This window comes from Anthonomus grandis, chromosome 10, assembly GCF_022605725.1.
Source record: "Anthonomus grandis grandis chromosome 10, icAntGran1.3, whole genome shotgun sequence".
Taxonomy (NCBI): Eukaryota; Metazoa; Arthropoda; class Insecta; order Coleoptera; family Curculionidae; genus Anthonomus; species Anthonomus grandis.
This window is the reverse complement of record NC_065555.1, coordinates 29,011,112-29,030,487: the sequence shown is the minus strand read 5'-3', so window position 1 is coordinate 29,030,487 and position 19,376 is coordinate 29,011,112. Positions and strand designations below refer to the sequence as shown.

General features: G+C 33.8%; 1 protein-coding gene across 1 annotated transcript in view; it reads right to left on the bottom strand.

The window, feature by feature from the left end:
• LOC126740857 (hemocytin) overlaps positions 1-19,376 on the bottom strand; it is a 279,897-nt gene that overhangs the window by 31,228 nt on the left and 229,293 nt on the right. Inside the window, exons 54-61 of the mRNA XM_050447026.1 lie at positions 11,836-11,994; positions 11,644-11,772; positions 6,452-6,627; positions 6,328-6,386; positions 6,021-6,224; positions 5,755-5,956; positions 1,037-1,125; positions 720-979 (exon numbers count right to left, since the gene is read on the bottom strand). Of these exons, the coding sequence (XP_050302983.1) occupies positions 720-979; positions 1,037-1,125; positions 5,755-5,956; positions 6,021-6,224; positions 6,328-6,386; positions 6,452-6,627; positions 11,644-11,772; positions 11,836-11,994 (1,278 nt within the window). The remainder of the gene's footprint in view (positions 1-719; positions 980-1,036; positions 1,126-5,754; positions 5,957-6,020; positions 6,225-6,327; positions 6,387-6,451; positions 6,628-11,643; positions 11,773-11,835; positions 11,995-19,376) is intronic.

Genomic DNA, 19,376 nt, shown 5'->3' with positions numbered 1-19,376 from the left:
TTATGAATCTTAAGTTACATATTTTTTTTTGTGTGGTATTTATGGTATTCCATATTTGCAACACCTTTTCTTAGGTAGACATTTTATAGTATTTTTTCGGAATTTATTTTTGTAAATTTCTTTTTAATAATTTCACAATTCCTTTTATATTTCTAGCCAAAATTTGGCTTAATTCTATCTACTAAGAAAAAAAATGTATGCATCAAACAAAATGGTATTCCATATTTGCACCCTGTCCTATACTAAATATATTTTTCATAACCTACTTATAACTTAATAGTCCTATGGTTGGAACCTTTGGTATGACACTCAAATTACGAGCAAGTTTTACCACTAACCAAAACTCTTTATTTATTCTCGACACGTGTTTCGCTAACAATGTTAGCATCTTTGGGAGAACATCAAAACTTCTTTTACTGATTACTGACTTATTTGGTCATTTGTTACTACATATACAATAGAATAAGACAAGTCAGGAGAAATAAACTGATAATCCTAACTAGCTTATTTAAAAGAGCAAAACTATTATAAAAAAACCTAATGACACACATATAAAACTAAGAAAATTAAGTTTTAATCTTAAATTTAATCGACTTCAAACAAGTTTTAATATTCTCCCAAAGATGCTAACATCGTTAACGAGACACGTATCAAGAGTTAAATAAAGAGTTTTGGTTAGTGGTAAAGCTGTCTCGTAATTTAATCTACTTATAACTTACCTTTTCTTCACACTTTTGTATAGATGTTTCCAGCTTCACGTTACCGGCCTCGATGCATTTATACGTCGTACAATAGTCTTCATCTTTTTGCCATTCTGTTCCCACCTCATAAATTGTGTCGCCAAATTTGCAAGCAGATCTCTCTATTTTTGGACAACATTGTTTCGGTACAGGAACCAGTTTTAACTCGTAGTCCTCAAAATCACTGTGATCTTCGATCAGTGGACATTCGGTTTCCGAACATGCTGCCTGATAGGTTCCTATATTTTAGTTTAATTAAGTATCTTATAAAAAGTTAATGTTTAATTTATTACTACCTCCACTTGTAAGGATACATTTACAGTCTCTGCATGGACCATCCTGCCATGTTTCATTTCCATTCTTAAGGGTTGTCTGTTTTTCATATCTATAAAAAAGTATAAATTTTATAGAATTACAAATATTTTAAAGTCAGTTTAGTTTCTGCAGGAGTATACGTACTGAGTACTAGAACCTGTCCAAGGCATTGGACTATGTTGACCACCAATTACCTCTAAAACATTCTATAGCTTAAATATTACATTCTCACAAAATAGTATTGGACTAATAAGATCCTACTGATCTAGCAGAACTAATAAACACAGATGATGCTTATCTCATTATTTTAACTTTAGAAAGGCCAACTTACATCTCCTTTATGACTCGATCCTTGAAGCTGACTGGTCTACTGTGTATTTATCCTCTAAGGTTAATGATGCATGTGGAGCCCTATATGATATATTGAATGGCATATTTGCCGCACACATTCCTCTTAAGCAGCAACGTAAAAGAAGATTTCCAAATTATCATTCTCGAGAATTGATTAAGAACATTTATAGGAAAGAAAAGGCTTTCAAGAACTTTAAAATGTACAATTCTCCATTCTTTCAAAATAAATTCCATTCTCTTAGACGCCTTATCAAACTACAAATACGCAATGAATATAAGTTGTATATATCAAACACCGAAAGGAATATTTCTTTGGACCCATCTAGCTTTTGGAGTTTTATTGGTTCTAAGAAGGCTGGCACCAGGATTCCTGGTATGATGAGGCTACCCGATGACGTGGTAATTAAAGACCCACAAGACATAGTTGATGCTTTTGCACTATTCTTTGGTGAGGCATTTATACAATCAAATTTCATTAACCATTCGTCGACATCTGATAATTTGCCCCACTTTGACATTTCCAACGTTGATGCTTCCCAGATTATTTTGGCTAGTAAAAAACTCAAAAATAAGTTAACATCTGGTGTAGACGGTGTACCTAGCTTCTTGGTTAAAGATTGCATTGGTGTCCTGGCTGATCCGCTGACCTACATTTTCAACTTAATACTGTCAACAGAACAGATTTCTGAAATTTGGAAGACTGCTAAAATAATACCTCTCAATCAATCTCATTACTCTGTAACTTCTCAAAAATTTTCGAAATTATCCTAAATCGGTCGCTATTTAGTCACGCAAAAGAACTCATCTCTGTAAACCAGCATGGATTTTTTAGCGGGCGATCTTGTGTTACTAACTTATCCTGTCGGTCTAGCCACATCTGTAAATCACTTGATGTTAATACTCAAGTCGATGTTATTTATACCGACTTCCAAAAAGCCTTTGATCGGATAGATCACTATATTTTGCTGCATTAATTAACCCAGTATGGTTTTTCAGGGAGATTATTTAATTAATTTCATTCCTACTCGATTGGTAGATCTCAATATGTCGAATATGAGGACTTTGATTCGAAACTTTTTAATGTAACGTCGGGTGTGACCCAGGGTTCGAACCTGGGTCCGCTCCTGTTTAGTTTTTTTATAAATGACTTGATTGAGTCACTCACTTGTCATAAGCTGGCTTTTGCCGATGATTTGAAGCTATATTTAAATGTATATGGTTTGGAGGATTATGTTTTTCTTTAGAACTGCCTAAATACATTGGAGGTATGGTGCGCTGTTAACAGGTTAGCCTTGAATGCGGCTAAATGTAAAGTGGTCAGTTATTCTAGATCAAAAAGACCCTTAAGTTTTGATTACTTTATTAATGATACTATTTTGAGTAAATTAGAGCAAATTACTGATCTTGGTATCACCTTTGACTGTGAATTTACTTTCGTTCCACACTTCAATAACATAGTCAAGTCAGCCCTGAGAAGGCTTGGGTTCATAATTAGAAGTTCTCAAAGTTTTACTTTGAAATCTACATTAAGACTGCTTTTCTGTTGCTTTGTGACATCAAAACTGGAGTTCGGCTGCATTATATGGAACCCGCTTTATCAAAATCATGTTAGTCTCCTTGAATCTGTTCAGCGTAGATTTGCTAAGTTTTTGCCTTCAGGCAGGATGGCATATATCCAGTTAGAGGGTTTGATCATCGGCAACTATTAGAACGCTTCAATCTAGATCCATTACATCTCACAAGAATGATCTTCTCTGTAAAATTCCTGCATGGGTTACTGAATGGATTCATTCATAGTTCTGTACTTCTTTCTGGTGTACGTTTCATGGTGCCGAGGCTTAATGCTAGACATCCCCTAACATTCTTTCTGCCAAGGCCTCATACTAACATCCTGTTGAAATCGCCACTATATATAAGATGCGCTATATTTAATCGGATCTGTCACACGTGCGATATAAATTTTTCTCCGGTTCATGTGATTGTCGATATCTTGGTGGATCATTACTCTTGGGATTAAGACACATGTGTTTAAATTATAGTTAGGAGGTATATTGCAGTTAATTTAATTTTGTTGAATAAGTTATTATCTTGTTAAACTTTTATAATTGGGTTTTTATATCGTATTAATATTTGGTCTAATTTTTTGGATAACTTTTGAGATTGTGACTTTACTTTTTTTCCTTTCTTTTTATTCTTTTAGCTTTGTTTTGTGTTTTTTTTTCTTTAAACTATATTTTTCATTGTTTTGCAACTGTTTCCTGTTATTGGGCAAGTTGCCTGTTGGAAATAAAGGCTTATGAATCGACTGCTAACGAATAATGAAGAGTATAATGAAGACAAGGAACAGTGTCAATGGGGCTCTAAAAACTGTTAAATGGAACTCTTTACTTAAGTTTATCTCTTCGGACTTGCAAACTCAGTAGCTTTCGTTTAAGAACTCCTTTGTTTGACCTCCGTACGTACTTCTCTTTTTGGGAGATAATCTTAGGATTACAAAGAAAAACTGTTTGGATCTTGGTTGAACTTAAGTATAGGAAGGACTACAGACAGACTTTAATAAATTTAAATATTTTAAGATTGTCCTCTCAATTCATTCTTGATAATCTACTGCTTATTAAGAGCAACGAAGGTATAATTTAGGTGCATTGTAAGAGCTACTGCTATGGCACTAGATAAACAGAACTATATAGCATACCCAAGCCAAACTCCACACTTTCTTGATCTTAGGTTTTTCAATATCCTTTCAAATAAAGTCAAGGCATCACTCCTAAATTGATTTAATTAAGTTTGTATGGTAATATTGTGAGAACTTTCAACAATAGAGTATTAATTTTATCAATTTTCTGATACTTCTCGCATTTGAGAATAATGTTAAGACTGCCGTTCATATATGGAATATGAGAGCTTAGTTGGAATCTAAGGCAAACCGACACATCTGCCAACAGGCAACCATTTATTTTATACTTAATAGACAGTTTTCGAAACCATTGAGAAGTATTACCGGTAACCACTAATTGACATGTATGACATTTGAAGTGTCATTTTTTATATATCCTTATCGGCACCCTCCGCTATCTTACGGACGATAGGATTAGCCATAACTATAGCGAAACGCATGCGCAATAATATTGTTTACATTATTGTCAAATAATAATAATTAGTAATTCAAGTTTACTTAGTCTCATTTTGTTTGAAGCAGTAAAAAGAAATTGGTTTTTATTTTGCATAATAATGACCACGACTAACTCAAATCTAAATTCCAGTGTCTTGACAAAATTCAAGAGAAGTAGGGTCAGATTTAATGATGAAGATGACCAAATACGTCTAATGGACATCCTAGCAAATAATCCCTATGTTGATACCAGCAAAATAGAACATCATACACAATAATTTTTGTCTGATTCTAGAGCTGAAAAATCCTCAATCAAACTGTAACTTTAGGTACTTGCCAATTTTTAAATAACGCTACCTATTTAAATAATTAGATATAATATTGTAGACCAAATATTAATGAAATATCTATAGTTGGTTTAATATTAAATAAAAATGAGGCTAGAAAATTTAAGGAATAATAATCACAAAGAAAATTATGAAAACGAATTTCTTGGAAATAAAGCTTCTTGCTATCGTTAGGTTAGCGGTAAACGTATCACGCTCGTGCGGAGCTATTTACATCTGAGATCACCCACCTATTTCGAAAACACTTTTTGGAGAGCTGTCAAACAGCGCCTAAGATAACGTTTACGTCTATGTTAAACGTCAAAACGTATGCATCTTTGAAAAGTGTCTAATCTTCTTCTCAGGTTACCGTCTTTAGCAATAAAGGTTGGCAACAATCTCAGCGAAAATCCAACGGATGTGCATTATTTATTAACTTATTAGTATTTGTTGAAGTCCATATTTTGTAGGAGAATGTGTTTATAAAGATTACAAAATGGGGAAGTCTTTATCTCCAAGAAAAATACATGTAGGTCACTTACACCGTTACCTAATACTGGTACACATTTACCTAAGTGACCTACATGTATTCTTCTTGGATATAAAGACTTCCCCATTTTGTAATCTTTATTAGTATTTAGTAATTTAAGAAAATTCGTTATTTACACATCTGACTCTATAAGTGTGACAGAATTCTTCAGGTTTATTAGCTGTTAGAGCAAACCCTTATATTATGATAATGTCTATAGGATGCTATTTTAATTTAATAAGCTTTGCTCTCTCAGAGTATAGAATGAACGTAACTGCTGATTTACCAGTTCTTTGTGCTACGATTTTGTAAGAAATTTTAAACTCTTGGAATAAAACGTTCACAGGTCTGTAAAACGCTATTTAATACCTAAATACTTACTTTGTCAAAAGTCTTTCTCCACCATTTTCTGCGGCTCCATACGATGTCTCAAAAATGCATTTCTCCTTGGGTGGTTTACAGGTGTAAGTAGGACAACACTGGCCTGGATATTCTTCTTTTTCTGACACGTAATATTGGGGACATTCTGTAGGTCGGGGACAATTGTCTTTATTGCAAACCAGTTTAACCAATGGACAACATCCTGAGACAAAAACCAATTATGGATAACCCTGAAGTGTGTGAACTGTTTTTCAAAATTTCCATACCATTTTCGTCAATAATTTTCTCCATCCCGGGTTCCAAGGCTTCTACTTTCTGAATTTCAATTTTTAAACATTCTTCCTTAGGTTTACATTCGCATATAAATGTTTGGCATCCGTTAGGCTTGGTGTCTAGTTTTAAAACTTGATCATTGGCGCAAATCAGTTTTTGTGGAGGCTCACAGGTTGGTCCGGCCGTAGGTTCCGGTACTAAAGATAAATGTTTAATAAAACTTTTTAAGCATTTCGTTTTTAAATAAAAGTACATTTATTAATAATATTTGAGAAGTAGAAACTAAATACGAATTCTTACCACAAGCGTATTTTTCACAGCAAGTATCTTCTTGAGTTGGCACCTGTATTGCAGTATATCTAAGAGAAATTGTATATAAGTTTGGTTACTTACTTCTAGATATGGTACGATGTATTATTCTTACCCTCTCTCGCATATAGTCTCTTTTCCAGGACAATACTGGGTGTCGCATTTCACATTTAAACCCTCACATCTGCAAGTAGTGCATTTATTCTTTTTCCACACATCGCCTGGATGATGCCCTTCGTCGTCACAAATCTCACAATCTTTGGGTAGGATACAGGTATCGTTTAGAAGAACCTGGAAGCAGTATTTTTATAACATATCTACAATTGCGTAACATAAGGATTTTTAAATTGTAATTATAATAAAAGGTACAAACTCTATTAACACACGATTTTTTTGTCGCATTTGTATTTGATATGAAATTAGTAATAGTCTAAAAATACAAAAAAAAAACGCTTTTATTGCTAATCAAACTAAAAATAAGGAAATAATTTTTAAATACAAAATTTTTTTATTACAGTAGTAGAAGGTCATACAATCAATCATAATTAATAACCTCAAATAACAATCATAATAAAATTTAAGTTATTAACAGAATAATTCAAATCACAGTAAAAAGCGTGTGGTGCATTTTACTTCATTTTCATAACTCTTTTCTCATAGATAGTTGCCAATAGAATAATTGTCATATTTATAATATGTCATATTTATAATATATCGCGCACCCCGCGCTTTTTACTTTGATTTGAATTATTCTGTTAATAACTTCAATTTTATTATAATTTTTATTTGGGGTAATTAATTATGATTGATTGTCCGATCATTTACTACTTTAATAAAAACTCTTTGTAATTAAGTATTATTTTCTACTTTTTGTGCTATTAGCAACAAAAGCGTCTTTTTTTAGTTTTTTAAACTATGATTTATTATCTTGTTGAAAGCATCTCCTATTACCTGAAAACTTTCAGAGGGGGCGGCAATCGATAAATTGAATGTTAACTGAAAAAGTATACTAATTTTATAAATAGAAAATACAATGAATTTAACGTATAATTAAGCAAAATACTGCTGGCCATCCGTGCAACTATAGACAGATCCATTTAAATGTGATTGATCACTAGTGCTGTCAGATTCGGTTACTTTTAACTACTTGTAACGATTCCTTACTTTCGGTTCCAGTACTCGTTACTTCGGTTCCGTTATTCGAGTACTCGTTTCCGTAAATTTTGCATTAGGTATTATTGGTATTCGGTTTGAAGTTAAATAACGAATATTACGTTTTTCACAGGTTTTACCCGATGCAACTTTATATAGAACTTGTTTAAAAACATTATATAGAAACATAAGGGTCATAGGGGAATTAATAAACAATATTACACTTAGTGTAATTTTAAAGTGGATATTTGGATTTTAATTAGATTTATATGTTTTTTCTTTTCAGTACTATTTGAATATATTTTTTGTTATTAAAAATCTGTTTTATTTTTTTAGGGAAGGGTGTTAAATTAAAAATTTAAAAAAATACCGTATTTAAAATGATCAGATTTCTCCAATTATTACTCAAATAAAATATACATACATGTATTTTCCCTTAAACATATTTATTTAGAAAATATTTTGATTAACGTTTAGAAAGAGTAAACTTTGGACATTCTTGCCTTTAATAGAGCTTCTTTTTCGGGATACAATCTCTCCTGCTTTCGAAAATATCCATTCAGAAGGTACAGAGGTGGCGACTATGCCCAAATATTTCTTGGCCAATTTACTAAGATGGGGATAAATTAATTCCCTGCTTCTCCAATATTGCAAGGGGTCTTGTTTTCTATCAATAGAGGCATCTTCCATGTACATTTTGATTTCTATTATGGCTTAAGAAACTGAATTTTGGACTGAAATGTTTTTTGTTTGCCTATCAAAATCTTTCCATACTAGATCAATTTCATCGTCTTCTTTATTTACTTCTGACTCATTTTTTGATAAGTTATTGTCCAAAGTTTGTTCCTGATCTTGCTTTTTTTTATTAATTAATTGGACAACTAGGTCTTGAATTTTTTCTTTAATTTTTTTAGCAAGTACATAATGCTCTGTCTTTAAATCGAGGATCTAATATTGCCGCTTTGGATATTGTATTATTCAATTCAATATTTACAAACCTTGTTGACATATATTCCAATAAACTAATTAATAATTTCTTGGAGTCCTGTTGTGTAATGGTCTACGATAGAAAAAGGCTGCAAATAAAATATTATCATGTTCAAAATTAAATTATTAATTTTCTGTTGTTTCTGTAAAGATATTACAGAAACAACAGTGGCGGACTGCCATTACTGCCAATGCGCCCAGCGAAAGCCGTAGAGAAACGAGTACTCGAGTCACCGTTTGTAAGCTGTCATTGATATCCGTTACTTCGGATCCGAGTAAGTAACGAGTACTTGAGTAAGGAATAGTTACTTTTTTTACAGCTCTATTGATCACATATTGTTTTTGAACGGTAACCAAACCTGTGTGTCGGTGTAAATAAAAAAGAATTTATTAATCCTGGTACTCCTAATAAGGATAATGGGAAACTGTTATGAAATTATTGCATTGTCATCAGTCCTTGATAAGTGTGCTAAGTTTCAAATTGATTAGACTTTTAGAAAGCAGTGAAAATTAAGCTCAAAGATTATGTTACATACATACATAGATACCTAGCTAATAAAAGCGTGTTAAAAAAAGTTAAGACAAAAAGTGTTTGTTCGAAAATACTAATTTTGTTGACAGTATTGGTAAATATATGAAGTGTCTCAAAAACAAAGTTTTCATTATCAAGTAAGTTTTTTTTAATGGAACTCCCTATATATTTTACCAAATTTTTACTCTTTATGTAATTTTACATCAAAAATTAATTATACACTTTACGTCAAATATTGATTAAATTATTAAATTATTGATTAAATTCCAACGCTGCTGGAAGAAGTTCCTCTATCAGAACGACGTAATCTGTGGCTAACAGGATGATGATGCACCTCATAACTCGCATATTGTATCAAATTTCCTTGACAATAGATTTGGAAGGTACTGGATCAAAAATAGAGGTCCTGTCAGATGGCCAGCCCGGTCACCTGACTTAACACCGGTAGATTTTTTCTTGTAGGGATATAGATTTAAGGGGACAAGTTTACACTGAAGAGCTAAGAAATTTGGAGGATTTAAGAAACAAAGTTACACGTGCTTGTAGAGTAATTCCGGAAGAAGTAATAAAAAGCGCCTGTACCACTGAGCTAATAAAAAGGTACGAACTCGGTCAAACTGAGAACGGTCAGCAGCTTGAACATTTATTATAGTTTTTTTAAATTATTCTAGTTTTATAATTGTTTTTAACTGTTTTAATAGTAGACTGAAAAAAAATTATAATAAGCAATTACCTCAAACACCATCAATATTTGACGTATAATAAGTACGTAACTATAATTTTTTTATGTAGAATTAACTGAAGAATAAAAAATTGGTAAAATATACATGCTCTACTTGAAAAAATTTACCTGACAATAAGAAATTTATTTTTGAGACACTCTATATATAAACATCTGACATCTGTACAATACTGTGACTAAAATTAGTATTTTTCAAACAAACACTTTTTATCTTAACTTTTTTTCATATCATCTATAGGGCCGAAAAAAAAATTGTATGTAAATAGCGTTGGGACACCCTGTATAGTCAAAACCAGGAAATCGGAGTAGTCCACAAAACAGATTTAGTTTTATTGTTCTTAATAAATAACGAATTAAAATGCGTCCTACGTCTAAATAAAACGTCGCCTTCCAGATAAAAAGTTGTAAAAGAAAAACAAGGAAATTCAATTATTTTAGCTTTATAAGCACCCATAGATCGCAACCGCTTCTTAAATATCTTTTTTGACAACACTTTTACTAAAAATCACGTTCTTGGCACACAAAGAACTTTGTGGATAATCTAGAGGATTAGGTTGTGTGAGGCTATTCCTTTTTCTTGTCTCTGGAATTGACGATGGCTCACTTTTTTTAATAATCATTTGCTAGTATTTATACAAAAAATTATACTGCTTCCTTGTTGATACTTCTACTAAACAGGACAACCTTTTCTTAACAAGATTAAATCATCGTAGGACATTAAACCTTTTTAATCTCACAAGATGTACGGAATCTTTCATTCTTAAGCGTACTAGGTAGCTGCCGAAGTTGTCACGCCCGGTAGCCAGCTGCTTTCCATTTTTCTTTAGATACATTCGGTTTGTAAAGCGATCATCCATTCTACACTACTCCAGTGATCTTATTGTTGATATTAGTTGGAAGCAAATATTTACATTAAAAAATGATAGTGCCCCAGGAAAGGATGGAATTTCCGCACGAATTAGTAAACGTGTACATGTAGAAATAATTAAACTCCTAATGTATATTATGAATTTAATTTTTAAAACAAGTATTATACCTAATCATTTTAAAGAATCCATAATTACCCCAAATGATAAAAGCGGAGAAAAAAATAAAATTCAGAATTATCGCCCTATTAGTTTGATAAATAATTCTGCTAACATTTTTGAAAAGTGCCTAAAGGACAGACTGGTTGCATTTTCGCTAATAAGCATAAGTAAACCGAATTTTACTGAAATTCAGACAAGTGAAGAAAACCACTGTTTTATATCAGAGGTAAAGAAAACTAAATATTTAGGAATAGTTATTGATCAGCATTTAAAAAGGACAGAACATATATCATATCTCACCAAAAAGTGCGCACCTTAATTCATAAATTTTATCTTCTTAGAGAATTTCTCTGCATTAACCTGATTAAATTAGTATACAAATCTCTAGTGGAATCATTGCTGCGGTACGGCCTTGTGGTATGGGGGGAACATACAAAAGTAATTTACAACCATTACGGGTAATACAAAACTTCATAATTTTTAAGAAAGATACGCGATATTCAACTAAATCATTGTATGACAGCGACATCTGCAACTTAGACTGTTTATACATACATTATATTTGTACCTATATACATAAAAAAGAAACACTAAAAAAAATCGTAAACCATCATCATCAAACAAAAGAGCAAATGTTAATAAACACTTAATTATACCATCAAATAAAAAAAACTATAAATTTAAAATTTGCAAATTATTTAGCACCAAAATTTCATAACTTAATACCAAATAAAATTAAAACTATAAGTAGGATTAAGATTTTTAATAAAACGTGTAAGGACTTTATTGTAAATAGGATCTCTCTCAGGTCTTTCTCTGTAAACAGGATCTCCTACAATTAAAAAAAGATAATTTACCAAACTTACCTTTCCCACTTCGCAATAACAACCTTCCATCAGGCCAGAGCCCTTCAATATTTTTTTGTCCTTAATATCTTCACATGTAGTCTGTCTTTGTTGGGCACAAGGTTCGTAATGCTGATCAGTTCCGCAGGTCTGCAAAAGAAAGTACGTTTCTTAAAATATTGTTTCAACAAATTTTTATTTTTTTAAACTTACCTGCGCAGGACAGTATTCATTCCTCCAGTTGACGCAAAAGCCTGCTGCTGCGCAGTCACGTGCGAACGCCTCCACTGCTGCGCAAGAACCTTCGGGATTATTGCAAGTATCCTTTTTACACCAGTCGATAAATATAGAGGGATCCATAACGTTTAGGCACTGAAAATAATGCATGTTTTATAAAAGTTTGAATGGTCTGCTCATATTTTGTTGGTGAAAAAAATTATTTGAAGGGGTTGACCAGTAAGATCAAAGAGTCAAATCAATATAATATTGAGCTCTAGGAGAGACGAAAGTGAACTCGGCAACAACCAAGGTTATAACCGAAACAACCGAAAGATTCACAAAGTATCTGTGCTTCCTCTACAGACCAGCCAGAAATACAAACTACAGAAGGCTTTTCACCAACCTTGCTGATAAAATCGACGATCTGCAAGCAAACCATCTTGTGCAGAAATTATTATTGTGGGATACTTTAACGTCTACGTTGTCAACTGGTTGACTTATTCTAACAGGACTGATGACGAGGATTAGTCACGGCCTAACGCAGCTGATACGGTAGCCAATATACACAATACACAAGGAAATGTAGAAATATAGACGAAACGACTTAATAGTTGCTGATGATTAAATTATCTATAGTAATTACGATCGAGTCTCTAAGCTAGGTACTTGGGAAACTGACACTGAACAGATTAAACCAGATCCATGTGACACTGATAAACTAGCTTCGATATTATGCAGCCATACTCCATTTTTCATCTGGCAAGGAAACCAAACAGCAGTTAAAATGGAGATTGTAGAAATAAACTTTTTCAGAGTTTCTAATTATGAACCAATTCCTCTTTAAAACTGATTCAACAATATTGTTAACCTCAAGAGGTTCAGACAGTTCTGAAGAAATAAGCAATCCTTACTACTATTTATAATATAATATAGCTTTAAGCCGTCAACAAATCTATCAAGGATCTATTAAGGAAATATGAAGGAAACAAAACCACTAACCCAAACTGAAAGGCCAGACTTTATTTAGTGTGTAGCAACAGCAGTTGGTCAAGGTTTCTGTAGGTCAAAAATTCCACCATTGCAATGGAAAAGACAGACTTGCTTGGTCGAATGTTCGCATCATGCTCTACCATAGAGCCACAAGACAGATCACCACCCCTTTGCCAAGAAAGGTTTTTTCGCTGCCAGAGATTGTCTTCCAGCAGAGATCTTGAAAACAAGTTACCAAAGGCTTGAACACTAACAAGGCCACCAGCCTAGGAATACCGTCAATGGTGTCAAAAAAGTGTGCGACAGTAAATAAACTGTATTCTTATGGTTTATTACCAATCTCGTTGCTTGACTTAAAAGCTTCCTCGAGAACAGATCCATCCTGGTTGTCGTTGATGGACACACCTCGCAGAGGTTTTAAATTAACTCGGCTGCCCCTCAGGAATGCATCTTGCCTACCCTCTTGCTGTTATATATCAACGACCTTTTCGACAAGACTTCTAATCCTATTTACACCTTTCCTAATGACAGTACATTGGTGTTTTCCTTCAAGTGGCCCAACCAGATTACTTCAACCGATCCCCATGCTGTAGTCGTCTCCAGGCATCAACAGTGGGGTGAGAATATTCTAATTGAGTTTAACGCAGCAAGTACTCTAGGCGACTGTATTTACAAAGAAGGCTGCTTCTACCGCCCCAAGCCTTAATATATCCGGGCTTACTTTGCCGCTGTCGTCGTCAGTTCGCTTATTAGGCGTGGAGTTAAAAGTAATATGTCTTGACATGATCATGTAACAGGAATAGGTGAAGCGGCTTTTCAAAAACTTTGTACTCTCTTTAAAACTAAAAGCATGTATAAACCGCAACAGCTTTTAACGCTGTACAAGGCTTAGATTCGTCTATCTCTTAAGTATGCTCTCATATATGGAGCTCTAAAACCAAACACACTTTGAAGCTGCTTGATTCTATCCAAACGAGAGCCCTACGTTTTATAGGAGAGCCAGAGATAATTAGAAATTTGGACAGTTTGCGCATTGAAGAAAGGTAACGAACTGGGATATATCATTCTACCTACAGACGCAAGATCTACTCAACAGGCAGACTCATGAATATTAACAACAAGTGGGAAAACTACATGTGAATTTGCAGCAGAACGGTTTTCTAGCAGCTCCAAAATTTTAAACAACAATGGAGCAGTATATAGAAGTCATGGTCTTAGACCGGTGCCCGACGACGATGCCAGCTCTCCTTATTCTTTCAGAACAACTTTCCAGTTGATGTTCACAGCCGCAACTTGTCGAAGTATTGCTGAAACTGCAGAGCAGTGTCATAACTCCGTGCCCTTCTTTAATAACATAGAATAATGATTGAAATTCATTATCCTAAAAGGAATACTCCTTTCAGCGGGTACAAGGATCTTTCCGGCTTCCCTCGACCAACAGCATCGTTATGCATTGCAGGTTCGAACATGACTATTTCACCGTCTGTAGTCTTGCTATCAACGCGGTCTTTTAGAACGATCTCGCTTCACTCTTGAATCAAAGGTTCCTCTTTAAAGTAGGACTTGAACACTGTAATCCCTCTCATGATGCAAAATAACTTCTTCGTCGTCTATCTTCAGAACTCCCCGCCTAAAGGTCAACTGGAAGCCCCTAGTGTCCATTATGTCGGTACCATCATCATCTCATCCCCATTCTCAGTCACTCAGCCACAGGATGTTCAATTGTGGCTTTTTTATGGTGAACGTAACGTTTGTTTCACCATGAACATTTGCTCGATCTCCCGTCACTGTTTGTAAATGCCATATTAATTGCGGAATCTTAGTTGCAGATTTTACTATGTTGACTCTTATAATTGTCTTTGTCGCACCTGTATCACCAGCAGCACCGTGCGGAGGGTTCCATCCACACACACGTCGATGAAAGCACTATGGTGCTGCAGCGAGCAGAGCTGGGCGGTATTTACTTTTACTGAAGCTTGCTGAATACAGGTTGACGATTGCCTCTTTGCATCGATCTGCTTTAGTTTTCCAACGCTAGCGGGAGTAGAACTAGCGCCTTCTGGACGGGGTCTTCTTATGTGACCTGGTTTGCCACATTTCTAACACTACAACTTCCGATCCAGGCAGTCCGCGGAGTCCATACAGGAATGCTTGAACGACCAAACTTTCCATGATTCCTTTCCGGGACATCTGGATATGCCAATCGAACCAAACATGCAATATCGGCTTCAAATTCAAAAGAACTTTCTTGACTTTTGGCACCGATTTTTCAACTGCGTTTGGTAGACATGTTTCAAGTATGAATAAAGTGAAAAAGCATACAAAGAGATAAATTAAAGATAATACAAAGAGCTTTAGTAAATGCAGGAGCACAATCACGCAGACGAAAAAAAGGGATACCATCAATGCTATATGTTTCCTTGTTCTAAATTTTTTAGCTCTTTAGTCAATGTCATAAAATTGGAGAGAGTTTATCTGTTGGTGTATCTGAAAAGCAACTTCAATGATAAGTGAAACCTAACTGTAGTGATCAAAACGAGAATACAGAAAGCTCGAACTGCCCTTTGTAAGATAGTGTTAAGGCACTTTTCAGAATTCATCATTAATTCACCAGTTGAATTAACCGGTTAATCAATTTTTTTTCGGTAAATCGCAGGTTGCCGATCGGTTACTTAAAAACTCTGAAACGCTTCGGTTGATTTTCTTTGCATTTATTTGACAGTTGGCAGTATTAATAATATCGATTAAAGCAAATCAAACAAACTATGGAAAATGCTAGAAAGGTTGCCACTGTTTTCATGTTTAAGAAACGAAAAACTAAATAAAAACGACACGGTTTTATTGTAAGGATCTCAGTTTTTGTTGCAATCAGTTTGTGGCTTTTATAGTCGTACCTATAAACAAACAAAATTTAAAAAAATTATATTAAAGTTTAATGTTATTCTTCTACTATCCTCACTCGACCGTCAACATAAACTTACCAAAATAAAATATCCACAAAAAAGCAAAATAAAAAATGAGTAACAACAAATTTACAAAAACTAAACTACAAAAAACTACAAAATTAAGTTAGGAATCTTAGGAAGAATATATTTGACTATATTGGTTAATTCGATACCTCGTCGGTCGCAACCAGCTGAATTCACCAGTTAATTTTGAAACGTGGGGTTTTTTGTACCAGGTTAATTCTGAAACGCCTCGATTACTACCGGTGCAACCCGGTGTATCCACCGGTGACCTCTGAAAAGCACCCTTAATAGTAGATAGTGTTAGTATAGTCACGATTTGACGCTGAAGTTGTAAGAATTGAAAGAGAATTAATATTGAAGTATACGGCACGGCAGCATGGATACTTGCCGAGATAACAATTCAATATGAGAACGGCAAACGAGTTTTCATGATCTTAATCACTCAGTCAAGTTGAGTTACTAGCGGATTAGTGTAAAATACGACAAAACACATTCACGTTTGCCTTGAATGTACACACATGGCGACCATCTAGAATATACATTCGTTAAATAATAATAAGGCTTTTTTTTATTTCCAACAGTCACCCACTTACAGGAAATACAGAAAGAATTGTGTACAACAGGTTTAAGGTTTAAAATTAAATAATACAATATAATATTAAGCTAAAGGAAAAATTATAAAAGAGGCTTATAGGCTAATAAAAATTGTAGAAAACATACATTTACTCAAAGCATTACCGACCTACAAAATCTCTAAGAGAAAATGGAAATTTAAGATTATTGATTAAAAAATCCTACTAAGAAAGACATTGAAGCAACAAAGAGGTCTAAGTTGTGGTTACAAAGAGCATTAAATAAGTTACACATATAATAAATCGGCGACCCTCTAAAAATGTTATTTATTGCTCTATTACACTGAAATGTTCGAGAGTTTCTAGAGTTTAATCTGGGAACAACAAAGTAAATTTGGTTCAACAATGAGCTACAGTCGGTTTTATAATTAACTAGCTTATATAAAAAGACCACGGCCGCTACCACACGGCGGTCGGCTAAGGCTAAGGCTTTCATGTTAAAACGTGCAAGCATTATATCATGACATGTTCCTCTTGCTGGATAAACACCATCGGTCTTGTACATTAAATATTTTAAAAATCTACGCTGAATTGACACAATTTGATCAGTCTCCACCTGATATACTGGATGCCATATATAATTGAAGCGTACTCAAGCTTGGAGCGGAAGAAACCAGAGATCTGGATGCTGCTATAACTTTATTATGGATATGATTTTTAAAGTTGAAATTTTGGTCAAAAGTAACACCCAAATCTTTAATTTCAAGACACCTAGTCAAAGGAAAATTTTATATTTGATAATTATGCTGAATAAAATTTGTTGTTTCTACAAAGAGTTACTTGAAAACACTTTGACACATTAAGAAAATGTCCGACACCAGTCATATATATTATTTAATTTAGATTGAAGCAGTTGGCAATCTATAAATTTTTAATTTTTTTTTAATTTCTATTCTATAAATTTTTAAATCACTGCAAAAAGCAGTTTAAGACATAAAATAGTCAGTGCAAGGTCATTGATAAACAACAAAAAAAGGAGCGGTCCCAAGTTTGCACCCTGTGGGACACCAGATCTTACGATTGGAGCGAAAACCGTCGATTTTGAAAAACTGCATTCGGTCTAGAAGGTACGAAGAAAATAATTTTAATACATTTTCAGAGCAACTCAGATAATAAAGTTTTATCAATAAAATAGTGATATCTACTTGATCGAAAGCCTTCTGAAAATCCATGTACAGAACATCCACTTGATTTCTGTTGTTTAGGGCTTGACATATGTATTCGGAAAGACAACATAAATTAGTGATACATGATCTTTGTTCCATAAAACCATGTTGATCGGGCGATATTAATGTACTTACTTGTGCGTGTAATTGTTTGTGTATACAAATTTTAAAAAACTTAGAAAAATTGCATAGAATTGATATCGGTCTATAGTTTCTAAGTTCTGACTGGCAGCCCTTTTTAAAAACTCGCGCGATCTTCCAACAAGATGGAAACGAACCTGTTTGAATGGATAAGTTAAAAATGTGAGCTAATGGTTTCGCTAAAGGTGTAACGCAGTCTTTAACTAAAAAGCTTGGAATAGAATCGGTACCACATGTTAATCTGTTTTTGAGTTTTTTAGATACTTCGATTATATCGGACTCTTGAACAGGATTAATTAAGATTTTGATTATGCAGTAAAGTATGAGGAACAAAGTTGCTTGCATCTGAATCAATGAAAACGCTCTGGAAGAAATTAGCAAAAGCCTCGACTATTGACTTGGTATCGACTATCAAGTAGTGTTTTAAGAGTTAGTCTAGCATTTCGAAATATTTCATAGTAATAGTTAGTTTTTTATTTTTTATATTTTTTGTAAGCTAATTCTTTATTTTCAATTAAGCGAATGATCTCAGAAGTGTACCAAGGGGGATATCTTCGTTTCCGATTTATTTTTAATGGTACAGTGGTTTTAAAAACATTATTAATTAAGTTATACAACGCTTGCAACGGCTTTGTTAACGTCTGTGCATTCAAACAATTGCTTCCAATCGATATTCAAGATTAATTCATATAGAAGAGGAAAATTTGCCTTACGAAAGTTAAATGCCTTAGGAGCAGTTTTGCACAATCCAAAAGGAGACGATTTTTCTATAATTAAATTGTCAATATTGATAAGGAAGGGGGGTGATAATGATCGACTCTTGATAGGAGTCTGCTTATTTCAGAGATTTCGCAATCGATATTTGAAATTACCAAGTCCAATGTGCGCCCCATAACATTTTACAATGTTCATTTATTTTAGGCCCAGAATATTTAAAAAAGAGTCAATCAGTGCAGCCTTGGTGTCAAATTCATTTATACCATATAGAGAAACATTAAAGTCACCCATAATAATAAGTTTTTGATTAAGAATTTCATCATGCATGCATATTGTTTCTATAAACTGCTCAAGGTAGTCGTAGGGTAGAGAAGGCATAATATAAATTACAATAATATTTATACGATATAGATTATTAATGCTTATTCTACACCCTACAATATCGATTAATGCGAATCGCCGAATTAAATCGGCAAAATCAATCTGGATAGCCCTAAGTTCCGATTTAGTTGCTAGCAACACACCCCCGCCCCTTCCGACGCCATGAGATTCACAGTCGCGGTCAGCATGACAGACATCATAGTTAGAGGGAAACAATTCAGAGTTAGATATATCGGCCTTTAACCACGTTTCTATAAGTCCCATAACGTCACAAAAACCTGTGGAAACTGAGTTAAAAAAATTTCGTCACATTTAGTGTTACAACCTCTACAGTTTTGGTAGTAAAGTACAAGACTTTTTGAAACATTTAAGCTGGAAGGGGGTGACTTTACTAGTTTACGGAAATTACTTTAGGAATTCCTTGTATATATTTAATCACAAGATTACGCTCACCATTATCTTCTCTTATTTTAAGTTGTGATTAAACTTCTTTGTAATTCTGCGATTCTTGGACCTAGAATTTTTTATTAGTTTATGTA